The sequence below is a fragment of the Palaemon carinicauda genome, chromosome 22 (genome assembly GCF_036898095.1).
Source record: "Palaemon carinicauda isolate YSFRI2023 chromosome 22, ASM3689809v2, whole genome shotgun sequence".
Classification (NCBI taxonomy): Eukaryota; Metazoa; Arthropoda; class Malacostraca; order Decapoda; family Palaemonidae; genus Palaemon; species Palaemon carinicauda.
In genome coordinates this window covers 7,329,154-7,356,280 of record NC_090746.1, presented here as the reverse complement: position 1 = coordinate 7,356,280, position 27,127 = coordinate 7,329,154, and the positions used below count along the sequence as shown (strand labels likewise).

General features: G+C 36.5%; 1 protein-coding gene across 1 annotated transcript in view; it reads right to left on the bottom strand.

Moving 5' to 3' along the window:
• The window catches only part of LOC137615783 (uncharacterized), a 47,421-nt gene extending 20,651 nt beyond the window's left edge, over positions 1-26,770 (bottom strand). Inside the window, exons 1-2 of the mRNA XM_068345478.1 lie at positions 26,613-26,770; positions 9,213-9,294 (exon numbers count right to left, since the gene is read on the bottom strand). Of these exons, the coding sequence (XP_068201579.1) occupies positions 9,213-9,293 (81 nt within the window). The 5' untranslated portion in view covers position 9,294; positions 26,613-26,770. The remainder of the gene's footprint in view (positions 1-9,212; positions 9,295-26,612) is intronic.
• Positions 26,771-27,127: the final 357 nt, after the last annotated feature.

Genomic DNA, 27,127 nt, shown 5'->3' with positions numbered 1-27,127 from the left:
GAAGACAAGTCATTTATTGCTAAACTGAGTGCTGGTGATATGATGGTGCTAGATGCCCTGTACCATGTGAAGTGTTTGGTTTCTTTCTATAACAAAGCAAGGGACACAAAGAGAACTTTGGATGACCAGGATGATATCAATCATGGCATAGCTCTCGGAGAACTGGTGTCCGACATCAATGATGCCCGGATAGACTCTGTGGCACCAGTATTCAAGCTGGCAGATCTAACAAGTTTGTACAGCAACCAGCTGAAACAGCTTGGAACAGTCTTGCCTGGACGTGTCAACTCGATCAAGCTCAAGTACCGGATCATGGCATATTTTCCGGACATGGAGGAGCACAAACCTGGCCGAGATGTTCTGCTTGCTTTCAACGAGGACATCGGGTCAGCCCTTCACAAGGCCTGTGAACACGATGCTGATAGTGATGGTGTTCATCTTGCTAGAGCCGTTAACATAGTCCAAAGAGATATGTTGAAGATGATGACAGCTTTCAGTGGATCATTTGACGCCCTCTGTCAAGAACAATCCGTGCCAAATTCTCTCCTGGCACTAGTGGCTAGGATCCTGAATAGTCCCTCGATCCAAGAGCAGTCAGGCCACTTATCTGCATCATCACCGACTCTTGCAATCTCACACCTCATGTTCAACAGCTATGCACACCACCGACAGAGTATGAGTATTGAGTCTATCACACACGGCCACAATTGGTTGACCCCCTTGCCTGTGTACCTAGGAATGCTGATGCACGCAAAGACTCGCAAATGAAACCTGGTTGAGACACTGTTCCACTTGAGTCTCTCCGTCTCCTATGATAGGGTGCTAAGCATCTCCACGAACTTGGGGAACAATATCTGCTGTTTCTTCCAGCAGGAGGGTGCAGTTTGCCCACCTGAACTCAAGAGTGGTCTATTCACTACTGCCACAGTGGATAACATTGACCACAATCCCAGCTCGACTAGTGCTCAAGACTCGTTCCACAGCACTGGCATCTCGCTCTTCCAGTACCCAAGTAGTGAAGTGTGTGGAGTTCAACGGCCACGAGTAACCATCTCAGATGATGTTACTACAACAGCAACCACTGCACACCTGCCAGAGTCATACACTACTCCACTCCAGTGTTTATTAGCAAACGTTAACCACCAATGCCCAAGCTGGCTGGTCTCAACAGAAGTGACTGCCAGCTGATCCTCCAAGCAATGCAGGTGGAATACAGGTACGCCACAGAAAATATTCTATCTGAATGTTGTACATAATCCGTATTCATATATGTGCCTCAATCTCTTGTTAAGTCTGTGTGGTGCTAAGTTCCTGTCTCTTGTTAGTTGTGTTGTTGATATCGTGTCATTTTGACAGGTGGCTAGAGCAGATGGCTGTTACTGTAGCATCAAACACACCACTACAGGGAGACGAGACTGTGTCATGGGCTGTATATCATGCCAGCAAGCAGTCCATTCCAGAGGAACAAGAGACAGTGGGACCCTCACTTTATTGCTGCCTCTCTTCTATGACCAGACCAAGTTCGTGGCTATGATTCGTCACTCTATGGAAGTCATCAAGACAACAGTTGAGAATATGAACCCTGGTCAGATCCCCGTCCTCACTGTTGATCAGCCACTGTACGCACTCACCAAACAGATCCTGTGGAGATGGCCAGAAACACATGGAGAAGATCACTTTGTCATCCTATTTGGTAGACTCCACAATGAGATTGCTGCACTGAAAACTCTGGGTGATCTTCTAGATAGCAGTGGGTGGACTGGAGCTCTGGTGCAGGCAGGAGTTACTACAGCTGGTACTGCTGATTCCTTCCTGAAGGCTGCCCATGGCGAGCTCACCAGGTCACAGTCAGTAGCCTCTACCTTTTGCCAGAGGAAGCCTTTAGACAAGGAGCAAATAAGGGGCAGGTTCTGGAAGACTGGTGTACTGAACGTGTGCAGGCTTGTCCACAATTCCACTTCTGGTGGATCATTCTACTGCTGGAACTGATTGTCCTAATCTACGTCATATCGGTCCGTGAAGCAAGATTACCCGCTGGTTCTCTGCATTGGGTCATACCAACTACGCTAGGTGGATACCAGTTTACCTGTGCGACATGGTGACACACACTGGCGACCAAACATCCAAGTGTATACATGCAATTTCTTGCTGGCAACTTCACAGTAAAGAAGACCACTCATACGTTTTCTGCAATGGCCATCGACCAAGCCCACGAGCAGAATAACGCATTAGTTAAGGGTGACGGGGGAGCTGTAGGCCTGACAGAGAATCCCGCTGCATTACGGCGCTGGATTGTGTCTGGTCCAGAGATGGCCAGAGTGATCGCTGAGTTCCAGGCCACATCAGAGACCAAGAAGGCTGATCACAAACACCACGAGCAGATTAAGCACACACAGGTATCCTTTGCTAGAGATGTGCGTTCACTCCCTCAAGTCATAGGGAAGATGGGCAACCCATTTTGTAATGACAGCAAGGATCTCCTGGTGCTATACAGCAGAGACCTGGTAGACCCAGCAGTTATCAACACTGTACATGAGATCAAGAAACTGAGACAAGAACAGCATGACTCCTATGTCCATGAGAGACTTTTCAACCAGACAAAGCCAATCACTGACCTAATCAAGAGAAACAACCTCCCTCTTTTCTGCTGACCTCCAGTCAGAGATAAGTCAAGAACACAGCTGCAGGAGTCATCTCTGAAGAACGGCTGCTTCCTGTTCTCTAGGTTGTTCATTGCGTCCCAAATACGTGATGGAGATCTCGATGAGTTCTTCGCACATGAGAACCAAACATGTCCTCCTGCACTGTCACACATGGGCAAGATGAGACTTGGAACAAAATCTGATCTTGTTGGCTGCTTAGAAGATCTGGTCCATCCACAGGAGAATGCTGCTACCGCTGCTGCTGCTGCTAGTCCAGCAGTTGAAGTCATCATACTTGATGGTGCAGCGATCATCAATATGCTGCCACCAGGCCCAGAAAAGACCTTCAACGACTATGCATCACAAGTATTCTTGCCATACATCACATCTCAGCTGCAGCATACCAGCATGTGGATATTGTCTGGGATGAATACCTCACAGACAGTTTGAATGCAGGCACTAGGAAGAAGCGAGGCAAAGGCATCAGAAGATGAGTCGAGCCATCTAGTTCCATTCCTGGAAACTGGCAGACCTTTCTTCGCACAGGTGAGAACAAGATCGAGCTGTTTGATTTCTTAGCCACCAGGATAGCAACAACAGACACAGACAAACAAGTCATCAGCACCCACCACAAAGATGGGGTTTGTACACAGGCCCGAGATGTTGCTGGCCTTGTCCCTTGTAGCCATGAGGAGTCTGATACAAGAATGCTACTTCATGTTGAAGACGCTGTGAGGCAGGGATACAGCAAAGTGTCGATCCGCACAGTAGACACTGATGTCGAGGTTCTTGCAGTGACAGCAGCTGGACGTTTAGACATTGATGAGCTCTGGGTTACCTTTGGCACAGGAGAGAACTTCAGGTTCTTGGCCGCTCACGAGATGGCTGTAGCACTGGGACCTAACAAGTGTCAAGGATTGCCATTCTTCCATGCCCTCGCTGGATGTGACACAGTTTCAAGCTTCGGAGGCAGGGGGAAGAAAAAAGCATGGGAAATTGGAAACTTGGAAAGCCTGTGATGAAGTCATTGATATCACTGCAGCATTCTGTGCCTTGGCTGCCTCGCCAACTTCTTCAGCCATAGATGACCACATGGATGCACTGGAGCGTTTTGTTCTTTTGCTCTATGATCACAACAGTAGTCAGGAATATGTCAATGAGTGTCATAAGCACCTGTTCACCCAGATTGGCAGATCAATAGATGCTCTCCCACCAACTCGAGAAGCCCTGAAACAGCACATCAAGAGAGCTGCCTACCAAGCCGGCTACTGTTGGGGCCAGATGATGGTATCCACACCAGAATTCCCATCGCCCAGTGACTGGGGGTGGGTTCACACCAATAATGGCTGGGATATATACTGGAGAACCCTCCCAGAGGCAACCGAGGCACGTCAGCAACTACTAAGGTGTGGCTACAAAAAGGAATGCAGAGGACAGTGCAAGTGTGCCAAGGCTGCACCCCAGTGCACAGCTCTATGTCACTGTGTAGGGAGTGTATGAGAGAGTAAAACCATGTATTGGGGCAAGAGGGATCACAAATGCTAATTACAAGTATATTAATATGTACACATGCATTAATGCATATAATAGATTTTGTTACCTGGATCTAGAGGTTCTGCTGTATAATTTTGACTTTTTCTGTATATTTATAAATTTTTATAATTTTGTATAATGTAAGTTGATGTTAGGTTCAAACAGAAGCACTTCCTTTGAGTTTAAGAGTGTTGAATAGTAACAGTCATTCCTTGGTACTTGATAAAAAGCTCTTTAAAGAGTTTGTTGAAGAAAACCATCCGAAAATACAAAAATGCACCAAAAATTAACCAAATAAATGTTTTTTTTTTTTTTTCTTTTTTTTTTTTTTTTACATTTTCTCATCTTTATTTGCTGCCACTAATTTGCTACAATGAATATTTAGTAAAACCACTAGTATGCTTCTTCAATAAGTAAATATGGTTGTATTCATGTGTATCCTAAGTCACATACAACACAAAATCGACCATTTTGTAAAATGGCTACGTTTTTGTCCCTGGAAAGTATCTGGAATGTCCCTATATCCAAAAATCTTTGTAAGATACTGCCCTAGCAGTGTACCAAATTTCATGCTTGTATCACCGAAGGCACTTTTTTCACATATCTGCCCTGCTATTAATCTTTCATTAAACTCCTATTCCAAAGACTCTGTATCAGCGATCATAATCCCCAAATATTTTAAATCATTCTACCTCATTAATCCTTTCTCCTTCCAATGATATTTCATCTTCCATCATCTTCCATAGCATATTCCGTTCTCATCATCTGTGTCTCTTTTATTTGTCATGAGCCAAACCTTGTGTGATATTTCAAGCATTCTGGTTACCAAGCTTTGCAAGTCCTGTGGCATTTTGCTAATAAGGACAGCGTCATAAGCATACTCTAGGTTTGCTAATTTCTTATCACCAATCCAGTCCAATCCTTCTCCTCCATCCCCGATTGTTCTATGCATTTTAAAATCCATAAGGAGGATAAACAACATAGGTGACAACACATTCCTTTGGATTACTCCACTGATCACTGGAAATTCATTTGATAGTACTCATATTAACATTAACTTTGCTCTTGCTATGCTCATGGACAGACTTAATCAAATTTACACAATTAAGAGGAACTCGATAATAACACAGGACTCTCCACAAAATTGGCCGGTGCACACTATCAAAAGCTTTTTCATAGTCCACAAATGACATCAAAAGGGGATTTCTATATTCTACGCATTGCTGTACAGCATGTCTCAAAATGAAATTTTTTTTAATGTAACTTCTATCTTTTCTAAATCCTGCTGGTTCATAACTCAGCTTTTCGTTAATCTTTCTCTCTAGTCTCTTTAGATTGACCATACTATATATTTTCATGACAACTGACGTAAGTGTGATACCTCGGTAATTATTGCAATCAGTCAAATCTCCCTTTTTTGCCATTTTCACTAACACTCCTAGCTCCCATTCATCAGGTTTAGCCTCTTCATGCCAAATTCTACAAAATAATCTTGTAAGTATTATGGGAGTCACTTCATTTTTCGGCCAATATCATCTCAGTAGTTATTCCATTATATCCAGGGGCTTTTCATCTCTTGAGGTTTTGAGAATAGCTTCGACTTCAAAGACACTGAATTCATTCATGGGTACATCAAGGTCTTCCTCAGCTTCAGGTATATCAGTCAAATTATTCCCTTCATATCTCCTATTTATGACTTCACTAAAGTGTTCCATCCAACATTGCCTTTCTTCATGTTCTGTTGTTATAACAGATCCATCTCTCTTTTTGATGGGTATATGCTTCTTTTATTGTGCCCCCGTAGAGATTTTATTAATAATTCTATTGAGTAATTCTCACACCATAGCCACTCCCTGAATTCATAGCATAGTCATCCTCAACTGCTTTCTTGTCTAGATATTCTCCCCAATCATTCCTGGCTTTTCTTTTGACCTTGTATCTATACTGGGATACTTAGCATACTCTACCTTGTAATTTTCATTACTTCCTTAGAAGCTTTCAACAATCATTTTTTGTCTTTATCGCCTTTCTATAGTATCCCAAGTATCATTTGATATCCATGACTTTCTCTTTGTAACTGCATGTCGCAAAACTTCACTATCAACTGACTGATGTATGTTCCTAATTTCACTCCATTATTCATTAATTACCTGCTCTTCGTTTCTTAAAAGTCTCTAAGACTACAAATCGATTCCTACACTCAATAGCAAATTTTTCTGTGTTCATCTTCTAGGAGCTTAATTGTTTCAAACCTAGGTGTTCTGTCTACATTTCTGTTGGGTGCTTTCAGTTTTAATTTCAGTGTGGTATATATATATATATATATATATATATATATATATATATATATATATATATGTGTGTGTGTGTGTGTGTGTGTGTGTGTGTAAAGAATAATGATGAAAATAACAATAAGAGACAGAAAAAGAGCAACATGGATATGAGAGCAAACCAAAGTAGAGGATATTATAACAACATTCAAGGAAAAGAAATGGACATGGGCAGGACATATAATGAGAATGATAGACAATAGATGGACATTAAGAAATTGTAAAAGAAGCAGGGGAAGAAAGAGAAGACGATGGATTGACGAGCTAAGAAAGTTTACGGTTGTGGACTGGCACAGAAAGACCATAAACAGACGCAAATAGGACATGTCTTAGGCCTTTGTTCTGCAGTGGACTAGTAACGGCTGTAGCTCATATGAAGATTCAAAATCTGAGTTGGAGTTCCAAAAATTAGGAATAGGAAATTTGATTGACTAGTTAAATGAGTCAGTAGCTGGAAAGCAAACAGGAAAACAATATTCGCAACAAGGTAAAAAGAAATACTGTATTTTTTTAAAATTAGGATAGGTTGATCACCGAAAATCTTAAAATACTTTCTCATTAAGACATTTTTTTGTGCAATTGAAGACGAAACAGTTGTATATAGTTAAAGTAACTGTCAATGCAGAGATCGGGATGTTGAGGAGCTACTGTCTTCGACCTACTTACAACCATACTTTGAATGTTGTTAGAGTTTAACCATGCCCCATAATTTGCACCATGCACTAATTTTTACTAGATCTCTATTAAGGAATTTAACAATTCTAGATCTATAATTAGGAGATGAAATAGATGCAAAGAGAGTAGCATCATCTGCATTATGTAACGAGCTTTTTTTTAGGCCAAACAAACATATCATGTGTGTATAGCATGAAAAATAATAGACTGATAAAACTGCCTTGAGGAACACCACGTTCCTATACTCACTATGGTGCTCATCAACAACTACTTGTTGAAGTCTATTACTTAACAATTCAGTAATGATGCTGAGAAAAGACCCTCCCACTCCCAACTGTTTTTGTTTGAAAATAAGGGCCTCATGATTAACACGGTCAAAGCCAGCACTAATATCAAGGTCAATCATACGAACTTCCTGGTTGCAATCAAGGGATATTTGTACAGCATTGTAAATTGTATGAAGGGCATCACATACTGCAAGGCTTTTGCGAAAGATAAATTACAAACTAGGGAACAGATAGTTACCTTCAGCAAACCTATATAGACGTCTTGCCAAAAGACGTTCAAAAGCTTTAGATAATGTGGGCGTTATGGAAATTGGGCGGTAATCAGCGGGGTTATAACTACCAGAAACGCATTTACATATTGGAATAACATCACTAATTCTCCAACCAGTACAAAAAGCTCCTCTTCTAGCTAACTTGCGAAAAAAATAACACTCAACTTAGGAGCTGAGAAATTAACGTTTTTTTTTAAGAAACAAAGGGAAAATACCATGTGGGTCTACACCCCATAGGCATCGAGATCCATCAAGAGAGATTTGATTTCATGAGACCGAAAGCTAAAGTAATTAGTTTAGCCTCCAGAAAACAACAATGGGGAAGTTTAAGTTTCTCATTACTCTGTCAAAAACATCAGCTAGTCAGTTACTCATGTATATCCTAACATATAGTGATTATTGATCTCTCTCTCTCTCTCTCTCTCTCTCTCTCTCTCTCTCTCTCTCATACACACACACAGTATAATCCTGGCTTTATAGCTTCAACGGATTGTCCAATCTATTAACATAAATAACGAATACTTGATGGTTGATCGACTTTAGTGATTATTAATGTATATCTACTCTCTCTCTCTCTCTCTCTCTCTCTCTCTCTCTCTCTCTCTCTCTCTCTCTCCTCCCATGGTAATATACGAAGTAAAGTTCAACGGAACATTCAATGCAAACTCACACCCACGAGTTTAACCTTTATCAAAGAGTTACGTGTCAAAAGATGTGGATAGAAAGAATTTAGCTTTTTTCCTAGACGACTAAGGGGACAATTAATAGAGACATTCAAAATTCTTAAAGGAATAACAAATATAGACTACAACAATCTATTCATGCCTATCACAAATAACGGATACAAAATGGAATTGAAAAGATACACCACCACTCATTGTGGCCATTTCTTTACATACAAAATAGCAAATACTTGGAATAGAATTCCAGGGGATGTAGTGAACAGTAACACAGTAAACGAGTTCAAGAATAAGTTAGGCAAAATCATAAGAACTCTCTAAAAGCTTAAACTAAATCGTTCTGCCAAAGAGCAAATGGAGTCTCCACGGATGGACTAAAAAGCCTTTGATGACGTCCAAAATCCTTGTAACTCTCTCTCTCTCTCTCTCTCTCTCTCTCTCTCTCTCTCTCTCAAGAATAATTTAGACAAGATTATAAGAACTCTCTTAACGTTCAAACCAAATCGCTCTACCCAAGAGCAAATGGAGTCTCCGCGGATGGACTAAAAAGTCTTCGAGGACATCCAAAATCCTTGTAACTCTCTCTCTCTCTCTCTCTCTCCTCTCTCTCTCTCTCTCTCTCTCTCTCTCTCTCTCTCTCTCTCTCTCTCTCTCTCAAGAATAATCTAGACAAGATTATAAGAACTCTCTTAACGTTCAAACCAAATCGCTCTACCCAAGAGCAAATGGAGTCTCCGCGGATGGACTAAAAAGTCTTCGAGGACATCCAAATCCTTGTAACTCCTCCACTTACAAGCATTAGCCATCCAATGATAAGACACCCTTGTTGGAGTGTACATCCACAGCAACATATTTTGACAGTGCAAGACGTCATCCTGTTGAAAAAATTCAAAATTATTCACATTAGTCAACATTTCCTCGCGAAAGTTTGAACAAATTTTCATGTAGTAATGTTAGAAATGCTAGTTCTATTCAACTTTATGTTATTGCATTAGAATTGTGATTAAATTTCACACATAACTGCAGTGAAATATGTTTTGAGATTATTAATGATTATATATGAATTGTATGAATTTCATTGAATTTTTGTTTAACAAACATATAATGAATATGTTACTGCATATGATCTATGGATGACTTGGATAATAATGATTTTTACTGAATCCCTCTTGGAAAATGCAAGTTTTAATTTACTTGAAATGCTATTGTTCTCTTTTATTAATTAATTTGCTTAATTAGTCTATAGATGCTTTATTATTATTATTATTATTTTTATTATTATTATTTTTTTTATTATTATTATTACTATTATTATTATTATTATTATTATTATTATTATTATTATTATTATTATTATTATTACTTGCTAAGCTACAACCCCAGTTGGAAAAGCAGGATTCTATAAGCCCAGAGGCTCCAACAGTGAATATAGCCGAGCAAAATATATTCGTAAAACTTATTTCAGATTATTAGCAAAAAAGAAAGAAAAAAAAATACTTCCTTGTTCATCTATTATATATACTTTATGCAACAGTCCGTAAAAAAAGTACTCTGAGTGCAAACCACCGACACAGCAGCTTATTCGTCCAAACCAGCTTGCCTTTCCCAGAATCAATTTAGACCGTGGGCATATTTGAAGTCTGTGTGACAACCATGTGCGAACTTGGGTTAAGGTTAGGGTTAATTCGGTAAACCTTTTGTTCAACCTTGACCTTAATCTTTGACCTAGGACTTTCAAATTTGAATCACTTCCACGTCTCAACATAACAATTAATCCCTGAAATTTTCACTACTCTATGAGTAAAATTGTGACCAGGAAGTTGTTCACAAACACACAAACGTACAAACAGACAAACAGGGGCTAAAACATAACCTCCTCCCAACTTTGTTGACGGAGGTAATGAAAGAAAGATGTTTCTCTGAAATTTTACGTTCAATATGTTCAACATTTTCTTTTGTATATTTTCAAATTTTTCAAGGGAAAAGAAAAATTTTAAAATACAATTAATAAAAGATTGAATGCGGATAAAACTAATAAATCGATGAAGCTAGGCCTTAACTATGCTCACATTAGTTTTAACATAGCAACCTTGATATCAATTTAACATTTTTCCGGCTACCCACCAAAGAGAATCCAACATGAAAAGTATATAGCAAGTTCCATTAGGCGTTTTATATAAAAAAAATATCACTAGGTTATACATATTTCCAGATATAACCAACATTTCACGTAACAATGACTGTTAAAAACACCGTAATTTTAATCGTAAATTTTCCGTAAAATAGTGTTCTCAGCCGTATTTCATTAAAATATAGGCGACCTTAATTTTTACCTTACTTTTTTATTATCTTTTACGGGTTGGTGACCGTAATATCACTCCTTTACGTCAATATACGTCACTAAATCGGTTTTTAAAACGGTAAAAATCCTGGAATAAATGTTGCCAGGCATTTACCTTTTTTACTCCAAATTTTTAAGTGCATCAGGATTGTCAATCGGTTACTATTATCCAAAACTCCTCTGGACTTTAACATGTGAATGATTGTGTTTATAAGTACATAATGCGTCTGTGTACGTATAAGCTTCGCGTGTCATATTTCAATAAATTAGATTCTTCTGTCCGACTCGTTTTGACTATGTTATGGTATACAACATCTCAACTGGAAGGAAATTGAAATTGATAAGTCACAACCATACACATTTTTAGCTTTCTTCGGTTTAGCGTAATAAGTGACAAGAAGTTCCCAACTTTCATTTACCAAATTCTGTAGACTATGCACAAAAAATGTGATATATATATATATATATATATATATATATATATATATATATATATGTATGTATGTATGTATGTATGTATGTATATTCATAATTACAGGCTCGGCTATAATCCTAGCTGGAAAAGCAAGATACTATAAGCCCGAGGGCTCCAACAAGGAAAAGAGCCTAGTAAGGAAAGGAAACAATTAAATAGATAAAAAATATAGGTTATATATATAATGTATATATATATATATATATATATATATATATATATATATATATATATACACGCATATGCATATATACGTATATATATATATATATATATATATATATATATATATATATATACACGCATATGCATATATACGTATATATATATATATATATATATATATATATATGTGTGTGTGTGTGTGTGTGTAGTGAGTGAATGTGGGTCCATGTATATATTGTCTATCCATTTGAATATACAGTATATATTCATGTATGTATGCATCTATATATGCATATATAGCCTAATCATATATGTATTTACAATATGTGTAGGCTATCTGCATATAGTTTTGTAAACATGTATGATGTGGACATTATCAGATCATTTGAAATCTCCTTGTATCTCAGTTTTAAACATATTATGATTTTTAATAATTGCTAAGCTACAACTCTTCTTGGAAAAGCAGGATGCTATAAGCCCAGGGGCCCCAACAAGGAAAATAGCCTAGTGAGGAAAGGAAACAAGGAAAAATAAAATATTTTAAGAACGGTAGCAACATCAAAATAAATATTTCCTTTATAAACTATACAAACTTTAACAAAACAAAAGGAAAAGAAATTAGATAGAACAGTGTGCTCGAGTGTAGCCTCAAGCAAGAGAACTCTAAAAGACTTTGTCTGCTATTTTTCCCTGTTGGAGCCCTAGGGCTTATAGCATCTTGCTTTTCCAACTAGGGTTGTAGCTTAGCTAATAATAATAATAATAATAATAATAATAATAATAATGATGATAATAATAATAATAATAATGATAATAATGATAATAATGATAGTAATAATAATAATAATAATAATAGTAATAATAATAATAATCTCTCCAACGGGCTGCTCCTGTGCAAGAGCCCGTGTCTTACTATGTACTAGGCGTTCTTCAACGAACAATCGAACAAACGCCGTCATTATCATAATTAAAAGATGAGTAAGTCTACTAATTATCTCAATTTTACAAAAAGTGTTGGTTAATTTTGAGTCTTGTGAATAATTAAAACCTCGTTGCTTATTTTGATACAAATGACATAAGATTAAAGACTAGTAGTGCCATAGCCTCTCTACCATGGTCTTCCACTGTCTTGGGTTAGAGTTCTCTTGCTTGAGGGTACACTCGGGCACACTATTCTATCTTATTTCTCTTCCTCTTGTTATTTTGAAGTTTTTATAGTTTAGATGGGAAATATTTGTTATAAAGTTGTTACTGTTCTTTAAATATTTTATCTCATTGTTTCCTTTCCTCACAGGGCTATTTTCCCTGTTGGAACCCCTGGGCTTCTAGCATAATTTTGATGATGATAATAATAATAATAATAATAATAATAATAATAATGATATATTTTGCCAGGTGATTCCTGCAAATTAGAATCATGTTTTTATTGTTTGCTCAGTTGACAAAGATTTAGATAAATATATTGCGCTGGCTGCCATATTGCGTGAAATTTATCATAGTTTCAATTACTGTTATAGACTATACTCATTTTTTCTAAATGAGGCGCATTTGGACTGACTCGCAGCTGTGCCCCTTTAGCTCGGAAACGTTTCCTGCTATCTGATTGGTTAAATTATCTTGACCACCCAATCAGCGATCAGGAAACTTTTCCGAGCTAAAAGGGCACCCCTGCGAGTCGGTGCATATCTGCCACACTAAAAAGAATTGACTATAGTGTCAATCGAATTGTGAAGTATTATCTCATACCAGCCGATAGGGTTTGGATGAGAAATTTAACAGTAACGATGATAATAACAATAATAACTTCAATAATAATTATTGTAATAATGATACCCTATTAATGATGATAATACGAATAATAACGTACATGATTATTAATATGGTGATGATTTTAATGATAAAATGAGAACCCTTACAGTACGATGAATCTAGAAAATCTAGATTTGCACTAATCTAGAAAAAAAGCAATAAACCATTTGAACTCTACAAAATAAAATGTGATCGTAGAGACTGGGATTTTGTGAAGCCCTTATCAGTAGAACAAATGAAATTTCCCCCAAAAGATAAGCAATCTATGCTCCTGATAAAGATTATCAATTGAAAAATGCTGTTTCGTCATTTCAATTGAGAGATGTGTGTTTATCAAGACAATATTCAGAAAGAATCTCGTCCCCTGTTGTTATTATTATTATTATTATTATTATTATTATTATTATTATTACCTTCTTTCGCAAACAGCCATTTTCCATGAGTTGATGGGAGAAGTACTAGAGGAAGGCCAAGGTTTGGGTGGATGGATGGAGTGAAGGAAGCTCTGGGTGATAGGAGGATAGATGTGAGAGAGGCAAGAGAGCGTGCTAGAAATAGGAATGAATGACGAGTGATTGTGACTCAGTTCCGGTAGGCCCTGCTGCTTCCTCCGGTAACCTTGGATGACCGATGAGGTAGCAGCAGTAGGGGATTCAGCGTTATGAAGTTTCATCTGTGGTGGATAACGGGGGAGGGTGGGCTGTAGCACCCAAGCAGTACCAGCCGAACTCGGTTGAGTCCCTTGTCAGGTTGGGACGGCCACTTTTTTCATTTGTTTTGATGTCGGCTAACCCCCTAAATTGGGGAAAGGGCCTTGGTATATGTACGTATCATCATCATCATCATCATCATCATCATCATTATTATTATTATTATTATTATTATTATTATTATTATTATTATTATTATTATTATTATTATTATTATTATTATTTACTACTACTTGCTAACCTACAACCCTAGTTGGAAAAGCAAGATGCTATAAGCCCAGAGAAAATAGCTCAATGAGGACAGGAAATAAGGAAATACACTAAAGAAAATTTTAAGAATAATAGCAATATAAAGTAAAACTTTCATATATAAACTATAAAAACTTTAACAAAACAAGAGGAAGAGAATTAAGATAGGATAGCGTGCCCAAGTGTATCCTCAGGTAATAGAACTCTACCCCAAGACAGTGGTAGACCAAGGTACTAAGGCTATGGCACTACCCATAAGTAGAGAACAATAGTTAGTAAGGCAACTATCTGTATGTTAAGATAGTTATATTTTATATTTTATTCGTCCTATTTTAAGGCAAGGTTACTTTGCTTCAAGGTAAAATCTTTTATTTGCAATCTTTCAAAGTAAAAAAAAAAAAAATCTGCGATGAATCTTTCAACGCAAAATTGAATAGTTTCAAATTAAAAGAGTAAAAGATACGTTGCTCCAAGATAAAAGTTATCATTTCTAGAAAATTTAAGATGATCTATAAGGCAACGACTGTCTAATTACGAGTCCAGGTGATTTATTTTCCATACATATAAATGGATTAATGAAGTAGGTGGTGGATATGGTACGGTATAAGATAAATTAGATATGAAAGCATTATATTCGTGCATTCTTATTCAATGAGTCATGACTTCAACCGACACGTATCTTTATGCAAAGAAATTTGTGATAAACTGTGCTATTACCAGGATTGACTACTGCAACTTCATCAATTACAATTTACCAAAAACACAACTTAATAAATTACAAAACATAGTAAACAGAGGAGCAAGACTGATAAAAGGTGTCTCACCCAGAGAAAGGATCACTCCTATACTAATTGATATACATTGGCTGCCGATTAAAGCGAGAATTGATTTTAAAATATGTACAATAAAGTTATCAGAACCGGTCGTCCAAAATACCTAAGAGAATTGCTACAAATCGCGCAGCCAACAAATCGTCCTGACACGAGAATAGTTACAGATGGTTTCAAACGATCAGAACCTAGATACATGTCTACTGTAGGCTCTAGAGCCTTTAAATGGGCGGCCCCGAGACTATACAATAGGCTCCCACGAGACATCCGAATAATTGAAGATATTAAGGTTTTCAAGAGGAAACTGGAGACTTTATACTGTGATTCGTTTGAAAGTGACGATTTAACAGTAAATGAGCAATACGTGATATGAAATGTTGAATCCTCTGAACGAACAAGATAAAATGACAGTGGAGGTCCTGTAGAGAGTAGGGTTCCCCTGCGGTATAGGACCGGAAAAACCGCCATCAAAGTAAGTAATTGTAATAAATCATTTGACTTTGTACGAATCATGAGCTTTGTAATTATTGACAATTAGCCTACATCACCTTTCTTTGGTTTCTTACTGTTAAATGTGTTCGCACGCATAATTATTTGATAATATTTTTTAGGCTTTAATCGTCAAAGCTTTGCTTCATCTCAAATTAACGACTTCTATTTAAATAGTTATAGAGCTCTCTCTCTCTCTCTCTCTCTCTCTCTCTCTCTCTCTCTCTCTCTCTCTCTCTCTCTCTCTCTCTCTCTCTCTCTCTCTCTCAACGAGAAAACTATCAAAGTATTAGAAAGCAGATTTATTCCAATCTTAGACACGCTTATAGGAATAATCCTGAGTCACTTTAACAAATCAGTTAAGGGTAATCTATTTGTTATGGAATGTATTACATTGTTGGGTAACTTCTTGGAACTAATGTAATATACTTGAATACTAGACTTTACACACATTTTATTCACATAGTTATACTATGGAAACGGAATTATCCTTTCTAGTCTTGGGTAGTGCCATAGCCTCTGTACCATGGTCTTCCACTGTCTTGGGTTAAAGTTCTCTTGCTTAAGGGTACACTCAGGCACACTATTCTATCTAATTTCTCTGCTTCTTGTTTAGTTAAAGTTTTTTATAGTTTGTATAGGAAATATTTGTTTTAATGTTACTGTTCTTAAAAGATTTTATTTTTCCTTGTTTCCTTTCATCACTGGGCTATTTTCCCTGTTGGGGACCTTGGGCTTATAGTATCCTGCTTCTCGGACTAGGGTTGTAGATTAGCAAGTAATAATAATAATAATAATAATAATAATAATAATAATAATAATAATAATAATAATCTTTTGAATTATTGTTATAGCCTGATGAGACATCCAATTTTAATGGATTTTACACACATTTTATGCATACAGTTACTATATAAACTGAATTATCCCCTTAAATAAATCTTTTGTAATGTTATACCCCATCGAGACATCCACTATGAAAAAAACGTGAATTTTAGCAGGCTTTGGTGAAATCCACTGATTGGCTGTAGCAATTTTCTCGACTGTGGCGTGAAAATGTCAGTGCAAGTACGGGCACACTTTTAGAAGGCTTCTTCTTCTTCTTCTTTGTCTGCATCTTTTCCCACATTTATGTGGGGTCGATGTTTCTGACCAGCTTTCTCCATCTCCTTCTGTCCCACACTTCATCATCGGTTAATCCCTTTGATCGAAGGTCATCCTTGATACAGTCCGTCCACCTTCGCTTTGGTCTCCCTCTCCTTCTCGTTCCCTGTACCTCCATTTCCATCACCCTCCTCCCAATATACTGTTCATCTCTTCTCATGACATGACCATACCACCTCAGTCTACTTTTTTGGATCTTATCTGATAGTTTTCTAACTCCTGTGGTACCCCTAGTTATCTCATTCGATATCTTATCTCTTCTTGTCACCCCACACATCTATCTCAACATTCTCATCTCTGCCACATCCAATTTCTTCTTTTCTGTTGCACCAACCGTGTGTCACACGATCGTACATAGTAACGACATTTCATTTTGTGTATATATTATGCTTGTATCTTCGCTCTCCCCTTGCACTGACAAGAACCTGAAATAAAATGTCTGTTTTTCTCACCGTTAACTGTTAACCGGTGCAGTGTCGGTTGAACATGAAATTGCCTGTTATGTCTTTTGTTCCCTTTTTTCCTGGAGTCTATGTATATAAAAACGGATGTCCTGTAATAAAGTTACTCAGTTGCTTTCATCCTCCCTTTGAGTCACAATCTTCTCTCGGCCCATCACATTGGTGAGAGGCGGGGGGGGGGGAGTCGCTTTGGGGTCACCAATGTGACGGGCCGAGAGAAGGTTGTGACTCAAAGGCAGGATGAAAGCAACTGAGTAACTTTACTACAGAACATCCCAGCCCCCATTAAACATATAGAGAAAAACAACAAACTAGCCAGCACTCGTCCATTTCTTATAGCGAATTTCATTTTCGCTAGCAATTAAACTATCAAATATTAACCAAACAGAGCTATCAAGATGTTTTTTGAAGGTTCTACTTTGAGAATTTAGAATGTTTACTGCGGACTGGCTTTTAGGATTTTTTTAGTCATGGTGTAGTATGTTTGATAGCAGATTTATAATGTATGGTTAAAAATTAGATACAATGTATTATAAGCTATAAAAAATCCATTGTTATAATGCTTATGTGTACTAATATTTATAAGAATAAAATATTTAAAGCATTCAGGCTACTAATTCCCGTTATTGATCAACTAGAACCTAAGGTGAAACAAGCAAGGAACTATTGCAAGCTCAAATAATCGAATAAACCTAACAGTCATAGTTACAAATAATAATACAATTAATAAGTGATTACTATTCCTGGTACGTGCAAAATCTTTGTAAGGCTCTCTAGTCAAGAGCCCTTCCTTTGCTAGTAGTACGAATGCAGGTAGAGCTAGCAAATATTGCTTTCCGCGAGGAGTTATTGCCATCAGTACTCCTCTGGTGACATACGGTAGGTGTTACAGTAACTTCCCTAGCTTGCCCTTGGCCCTGAAAGGCCTCCCAGGCCCGGCACTGTGCTCTATGGCCCAAATTAAAAAATTCAAGTCAAGTACATGAATCGTTTACTGTCACTGTTTCTCGACAGATATCTTTTATTGTGAGTTAAATCTAGTTCAAATCATATCTTCAAGCTGTATAAATATATTAAGATAATATTTCTAAATTTATTAATTAAAAATACCAAGATAACCGTAAAATAAAATAGTCTTACGATAACTATTGCATTTGTCACGTAATATATGTTTGTTTCCCATTTCATAATAATAGTTTTCTTTAAAATAAATTCTACGTTTCGTTTTCTTTTATTTATATAGTGTAAACTAATGTAAATATAACTTTGGCAGTTGCGTTCATGAAGTAACATTCAATAGCCTAAAAACATTTGTTTCTACACTTTACTTGTACTTATACGAATGCCTTTTTAAATGCTTTAAGTCCAACTAACCAATAAGAGAACAGTTTACAAATCTCTTAGCCGAAAACGCCAATGAAAAGAGGTGATAGAATCGCTGGGTGTGATGGAAGTCTCTGATTGGTTGAAGGACTTCTTTGCTTGAGCTACTGTAGAGTCATTGAAGCTATAGACGTCATTTCAAGTAGACGTGTTGTTTAACAAGTGCCTATGTAAATAAGAAGCATTGGTAAATATATGATACTTTAATTTCTAGCCAAATACATGAACCATATATTTTTCCTGCTCGCTATTTTGTGTTTTATGCATTTCTGACCATGATTATTGGGGCAAACCACCCGTTCATGAGTTTTTGGACCCCCATATATAAAGTCAATTATGGGGGACCCCTGTGGGAAACCGGGGTTTATTGGGTGGGAAAATGTCTGAAACGAGTGATTTGCAGCAAAAATAATGGTCAGAAATGTAAAATAAGCCCAAGATAACCAGTTGAAAAAATACATGGTTCATGTAAATAGCTGAAAACAGGCCAAAACGTGATTATTTAACTATTGAGATTTGTAAAAGGGTACAGAACCTAACAAACCCACCTAACCTAACCTAGTAGTTCCCAGGTCACAACCACTAGTCGGGGAACTTGCCCCCCCCCTTCCCAGGTCACAACCCCTAGTCGGGGCGGGGCAAGCCCCCTGGGACCCCCCTTGCCAGGTCACAAACCTTCTCAGGTCACAACTGCTAGCTGGAACCCCCCTTCCCAGTCACATACTAAAAGTAAATCACAAATAAATCCTTCCATTATGAAAAGTAAATCACAACTAACTCCTTATCTTATGATTGACATTGTCGCCTTTTTTTTGTTTTCTTGGCAATCTTTACAAAAACTTTTTAATAGAAAATGTGCTGTTCTTCCTTGAAAATTAAGTCAGAATCGGACCTTTAAGGCATTATTTCGCTGTTATTTTTTTCATTTTCACATGAGTAACAATAGCTTTACACTAAACGGAGAGCATTTCCATCATATTCAATTGCCGACATTAACGAAATTACACTAAATTTCGAAATAGATTGATGTGCTTCCCTTAAGTTCACTCTTGTAGACGTCTTTACTAGATGGTGGTTATGTTGAAACTGAAGGTGAAGGTGGAAAAAAATGGCTGTTGTAGAACAACATTCGGGAACTTATGAAGAAGTAATTCTAAGCTGTAAATTAGTTTAAAAAAAAAAAAACACCACCACCAGACAAATACGACATTGTAAATGCACAGAAAGCTCCGCAAACCATGGGGAAAACGCATGCGCAGTAAGCCCCCTTCAGTCTCTCAGACGTAAACAATGGACTTTGAGTGAAAAAAATACTTCACATTTTAATATCCCGATATGTAAGTTATTATGCCCCAGCCCCTATTAAACATATAGAGAAAAATACCAAACTAGCCAGCACTCGTCCATTTCTTATACCGAATTCCAGTTTCGCTAGAAATTAGAGTATCATATATTTACCTCTCTCTCTCTCTCTCTCTCTCTCTCTCTCTCTCTCTCTCTCTCTCTCTCTCTCTCTCTCTCTCTATATATATATATATATATATATATATATATATATATATATATATACACACATATATATATACATATTTATATATATATACATATATATATATATATATATATATATATATATATATATATATATATATATATATATATATACCCCGGAAGTGCACGTGCATGCGTATGCATATCTATTTGATGATTTAACCGTCATTTTTGACGGGAAACATACGCTAGTTTAACATAAAAACTACCACGTATTTAACAAAAGTTGTTCTGTCGTCCGGCTAAGCTAACAACATCTCGCTCGGTAACATCATAATTGAGTGATTTGCTCTGTTTTGTTATTATTATTATTATTATTATTATTATTATTATTATTATTATTATAATCATCTAGGGATTACCCTGGTTCAAAAAGCAGAATGCTACAAGCCCAGGGGCTCCAAGAGGTACAACTAGTCCAGTAAGGAAAGGAAAGCAGGAAATAAACTATATGACAAGTAACGAATAATGAAAGTAAAATATATTAATATCATTGACAACGTTAAAATAAATCTGTAATATATAAACTATGAAGAGATACTTATGTCAGCCTATTCAACAGGAAAACATTCATTACAAGTTCAAACTAATGAAGCTTCACTGATTCAACTAGCATATTAGGATGATCATTCCACAATATGGTCATAGCTGGAATAAAACTGTGTAAAATGAGAGAGTTATGGGGTCCTTTGACTGGCCAGACAGTACTACATTGGATCCTTCTCTCTGGTTACGGTTCACTTTTCCTTTGCCTACACATACACTGATTAGTCTGGCATATTCTTTACAAATTCTCCTCTGTCCTCATACACCGGACAACTCTGAGATTACCAAACAATTCTTCTTCACCTAAGGGGTTAACTACTGCACTATAATTGTTCAGTGGCTACTTTCCTCTTAGTAAGGGTAGAAGGGACTCTTTAGCTATGGTAAGCAGCTCTTCTAGGAGAAGGACACTCCAAAATCAAACCATTGTTCTCTAGTCTTGGGTAATGTCATAGCCTCTGTACCATGGTCTTCCACTATCTTGGGTTAGAGTTCTCGTGCTTGAGGGTACACTCGGGCACACTATTCTATCTAATTTCTCTTCATGTTCTGTTAAAGTTTTTATAGTTTATATAGGAGATATTTATTTTAGTATTCTTAAAATATTTATTTTTTCCTTGTTTCCTTTCCTCACTGGGCTATTTTCCCTGTTGGAGCCCCTGGACTTATAGCATCCTGCTTTTCCAACTAGAGTTGTAGCTTAGCAATTATTATTATTATTAAAAATAATAATAATAATAATAATAATAATGATAATAATAATAATAATAATAATAATAATAATAATAATAATAATAATAATAATAATAATAAAGGGCTGCTTTTCCGGTCCTGTACAGCAGGGGAACCCTATCCTACTCTCTACAGGCAAGGCCTTGCTACACGACCTCCACAGTCATTTTATCATGTTCGTTAGAAAGCATTCAACATTTCATACTAACGCATATTGCTCGTCTATTGTCAAATTGTCACTATCGAAGCACTCACAGAATAAGAAAGTCTTCAGTTTCCTCTTGAAACCCTTAGTATTATCTTCAGTCTTTCGGAAGTCTTTTAACAGACAAGCGAAAATAGTAATCGCGAATTCCTACTATGCGTGAGATTAAAGTCTCGTTAAATTTCCAATATACACATTGAAGAACAAATTACGATCTCAGAGTTTCTATAATAAATTGTAAGTTCGCATTTTCTCAGTAGCGAGTTCGGCCAACGTAGGTTCAAACATTTTAGGCCTTTTCAAATATACTTAACCGTTCCATACTAGGTATACAGTTAATTCTAATAGTCAGGCCTTCTCCATCATGAGGCTCAATACTATACTGTATTCTAAAAGTTTTATTCCAGCTGTGACCAAGTTGTGGAATGATCTTCCTAATCGGGTATTTGAATCAGTAGAACTTCAAAAGTTCAAACTTATTTAGGAAATGTTTTTATGTTGAAAAGGCTGACATAAGTCCTTTTATAGTTTATAAATCAAATATCTGTTTTAATGTTGTTAAAGTTTTTAAAATACTTTATTTTGATTTTCATTACTTATATCATTTATTTATTTCCTTATTTCCTATCCTCACTGGGCTATTTTTCCCTGTTGGAGCTCTTGGGCTTATACCATCTTGCATTCCCAACTAGGGTTGTAGCTTAGCTAATAATAATAATAATAATAATAATAATAATAATAATAATCTATACCGGGAACCGTCTCTTATCTGTCAGACATGAACATTATCTCTACTTGTAATCATTTACGCAGTTTCCATCACGTTTCAAGCAGGTCATGTACTTATACCAACTTAACCTATAACCTATTTTCTACTAAAGGAAAAATATAAAATAATTTTATATAGTTTTTATTTTCACAACCAGGCCTGATGTACGGTGTGGCGTAAGCTTGGGCCTATGCTTAGGCTTAAGCTTAGGCTTACTCGACATGAGAGATGCCGTAAGAAATGTTCTGACATCCACATACAATATTCTCATCAGAAAAAAAAAATAGTTAAAATGGTATTAAAAGAACATTAGACCAAGAAATAAGTATTAGGGAACTATTATCAGTAGATTTTTTTTATTTTTGATAATATTTAGTTAACATTTGCGATAGTTAATTTATAGTCAATTTTTTTTAGTGAGGCAGATTTGCGCAGACTTGCAGGGGTGCCCTTTTAGCTCGGAAAAGTTTCCTGATAGCTGATTGGTCGGAAGTATTTTTGTCAGGATACCTGCGACCAATCAGCTATCAGGTAACTTTTCCGAGCTAAAAGGGCACCCCTGCGAATCGGTGCAAATCTGCCTCACTAAAAAAAATGACTATAGTCTCAAAAGTACATGATAAACACTAAATATAATTCCCTTTTTTATGTTTTATGATAAAAAATGTTCTATTAGTTTACGAGAATTATATTATTAAACTAGAAAAGCACTCTGAAAGTGCAGACCATTACGGCAGCTTATTTCTAGAATCCCGCTTACCTTTCCCAGAATCAATTTAGACCATATGCGTACTTAAAGTCTGTGTGAAATGTGCGAACTTGGGGCTAAGGTTAGGATTAATTTAGTCGACCTTGCACTCGACCTTGACCTTGACCTTTGACCTATGATTTTCAAAATCAAATTACTTCCCCGTTTCAACATATCAATTAATGCCAGAAAGTTGCACTACTCTGAGTAAAATTGTGGCCAGGAAGCTGTTTACAAGAAGACAAATGGATAAACAGGGGTGAAAATATAATCTCCTCCCAACTTTATTTGTGGAGGTAATGAGACAATGGAGCTATATGCAAAGTGTAAAGAAAAACGGGGAGCGTATAGCTTTTTATAGGATAAAACGTAGTGTATAGACCTTCTTGAGGACAAAGCCTTCACTCAAGCGTTTCAAACACAGCAAAGTAAGTGTTACGATTACTACTCTTCCTTTTAAGGATGAAATCTGTCAATTATTAAGTTAATAAAATCATATGCGTAAGTCAGGTTAAGTAAGGTGGGAGGTCAGGCCACGTCATGCCATAGCGATCTATAGATTGGGGCGTGTTTGAAGGGAATGACCCTGCTCAGGTCAAGGCACCCTATAGCCCCAGCAAAGATTGTAGGCGAAATAAGCTCCACCCACTGATGACGTCATAGCCAATCATGTCGCCTACGTTAGCAGCGGGATACAACATGATATATTCCGATACATGTAGCCTATACATATATTTACGTTTATTATATATATATATATATATATATATATATATATATATATATATATACAGTATAAATACACACAGATACATATATACAGTATATATATATATATATATATATATATATATATATATATATATAAATATATATATATATATATATATATATATATATATATATATATATATATATATATATATATATATATGTATATGTATATATATACATATATATATAGATATATATATATATATCTATATATATATGTATATATATATATGTATATAAATGTTGTGTGTATTAGTGTGTGTATGTATATGGTGTGTATTTGCATATATGTGTACAGTACATGCATTGATAGATAGATATAGATGTTTTAGAAACTGAGAAGGAAAAAAAAACTCGTGTTATCAAAGTACCAAATTATCACAAGAATAATTAAACAAAAGGTATTGTCCCAATCAGTTCCTTCTATGAATACACGTTAAAAAGAACTGTTCCGTGATGGAATAATTGTATATTATAATTATGTATTAGAATGCAACCCTCGGAAGAGTTGATCGGACTTTTTACATCCGAAGTTGGGAGGAGGTTATGTTTTTGTCCCTGTTTGTCTAGTTGTGAACAACTTCCTGGCCACAATTTTACTTATAGATTGATGAAACTTTCAGGTATTAATTGTTATGTTAAGATGTGGAAGTGATTCAATTTTGAAAGTCCTACGTCAAAGGTCAAGGTCAAGCAAAAGGTCGACCGAATTAACCCTAACCTTAACACCAAGTACGCAAATGGTTGTCAGACAAACTTAAATATACTCCTACGGGCTAAATTGATTCTGGGAAAGGCAAGCTGATTTCGAGAAATAAACTGCCATGGTGGAGGTCTGCACTCTCAGGGTGCTTACCTATTTTGATAGTGTGACTGATGTTTACAATTCTGATTTTTAGAAAATGCATGTCAGATTATTTTTTTTAGTTTATTCCATTTGCAAATAACATGTCGGTCGGTTTGGTCTCATTAGTACATAACTTACCTCGCTTCTTAAAAGCTATATATCAATGTATTATGCGGAACACATATCACACATGTAATGCGCTCCACATTCAACAAGTATTAGATCTTTTAAAATTCAAATAAATATGCAATATGCATTTATATATAATGTTATTTGTTGCGCTTCATTCCCATCCGAAGGCAAAAGGAATAATCTCTTTTATTCCTAATATATGGAAAATTATCTTCACAGTGGTATCTGTATCGTCTGGTGTGCTCTACGTCAGAATTAGGTCCTACATACTAGAGGGGCACTCAGTAGAGCGCAGACCTCTGCCACCGCAGCTTATTTCTCAACCTTGACCTTTACCTTTGACCTTAACATGTATTAATTGGCGTGGATTTTCATACACTCAAATATGAACCAAGTTTGATGTCTCTGTGACAACGATGTCCAAACTTTTGGCTGATTACGTTATTTGGACATTTTGCCTTACCCGGACCTTGACCTTTGACTTTGATTTTCCAAATTTTAATCATTTCTAGCATTTTACATAACAGTAAATCCCTACAAGTTTCATGACTCTGCGATGAAGATTGTGGCCAGGAACCTGTTCGCAAACAAATACACACACATACACACAAACGGCGAAAACATAACCTCCTTCCAGCTTCGTTGGCGGAGGTAATGAAAACAATTCTCTTGAGATCCTTGGATAACTGCATATACAATTTCCTATTTATTGGTTTTTTGACTTGAAGATAAATATGTTGACTACATCTACATCAACCTTCTTCCAAAAAGAGGAATCCTTTAGTTCTTAACTTTTAAAGTATCAACACCATTTCTTTCCGCTTGTAGGGGTTCTAAGACATTTCCCTTTAACGGTTGTATTGTTTATTTAGGTTATCTTTGTATTGCTCTTATTTTTATATATAGAATTCTTTTTAAAGCAAAACTTCTAAGAATAGCGTTAACATGTGTTAAATTTCATGGAGGTATATGACAGTATTAAGAATTATTATTTTAAGGATTATAGTAATTATTTTTTCTCCTTAATTATCGTATTTTCTTTCAGTTTTATCAAGTTTTATTTCATTATTACATTAAAAAAAAAACTCCCTTATTTTCCATCACTTCATATTTATTCATCCATTTCAAACAAACCTTAAAATACTTGCATATATCCAGATGTTGTAAATGAATGTTTTATCCGATAGTTTTCAGTATTTACATGCTAATTGCAACGGTACAAATGATTTTTGTTGCAGTTTGCTCTATAGGTGTTGGAATAGATATAATAGCAATGACAGTGGTAGCTATTGCTGTTAGTAGTGATGTCCCGTTAGATAATTTCATATTGTATCGATCAAAACATGATACTTCATCATCAGCATCACCATCTCCTCCTACGCCTATTGACCCAAAGGGCCTCGGTTGGATTTCTCCAGTCATCTCCTTCTTGAGCTTAAATCAATACGTCTCCATTTGTCGTCATCTACCTCACGCTTCATAGTCCTCAACCATGTAAGCCTGGGTCTTCTAACAACTCAGTTAAAAGTTTTCTGATCTATCAAATTGAGATTGTATGACCAACTGAAGTCAGTGTTGTCAGTGTTTATCCTTTTTACACGTCCCAGCAATAGGTGTTAACAATGATAGCTTATGACAACAGGTCTTCACGCTTCATAGTCCTGAGCCATGTAGGCGTGGGTCTTCCAACTCTACTAGGGCCTTGTGGACGCCAGTTGAAAGTTTGGTGACCAGAATAACAGGGAACAAATGGGCAAGAAACCTAACCTTTAGGTTAGGTTAGGAAAAAGCAGATTATAAACATGACACTTACCTGCCCTTTATTCTGTGCCAATCCGATTCACTCCTTCCGTAATGTTGCAGAGGCGTAGTGTCTAAAACTTCCGTTCAGTCCTACCACATATCTCAAACAATGATAAAAGCAAAATTGCAGATTAGAAAGTTATCAATGCATTGTATGCAATGCATTAACGCTGAAAAATGATTTGATATTGATGTCTACCGCCCCTTTGCAGATTAACAATCAGTGGTGGCTTTAAGCCTCCCAGTAGAGAGCTATAACCTGATCGTTGAGGTTTTCTTTGTTTTCCTCCGCCAACAAAGTTGAGAGGAGGTTATGTTTTCGCCCCTGCTTCTGTTTCTTTGTGAACAACTTCCTGGCCACAATTTTACTTGCAAATTAGTGAAACTTTCAGGGATTAATTGTTATGTTGAGACGTGGTAGTGATTCAATTTTGAAAGTCCTAGGTCAAAGGTCAAGGTCAGGGTCGAGCAAGAGGTTGACCGAATTAACCCTAACCCCAAGTTCGCATATGGTTGTCACACAGA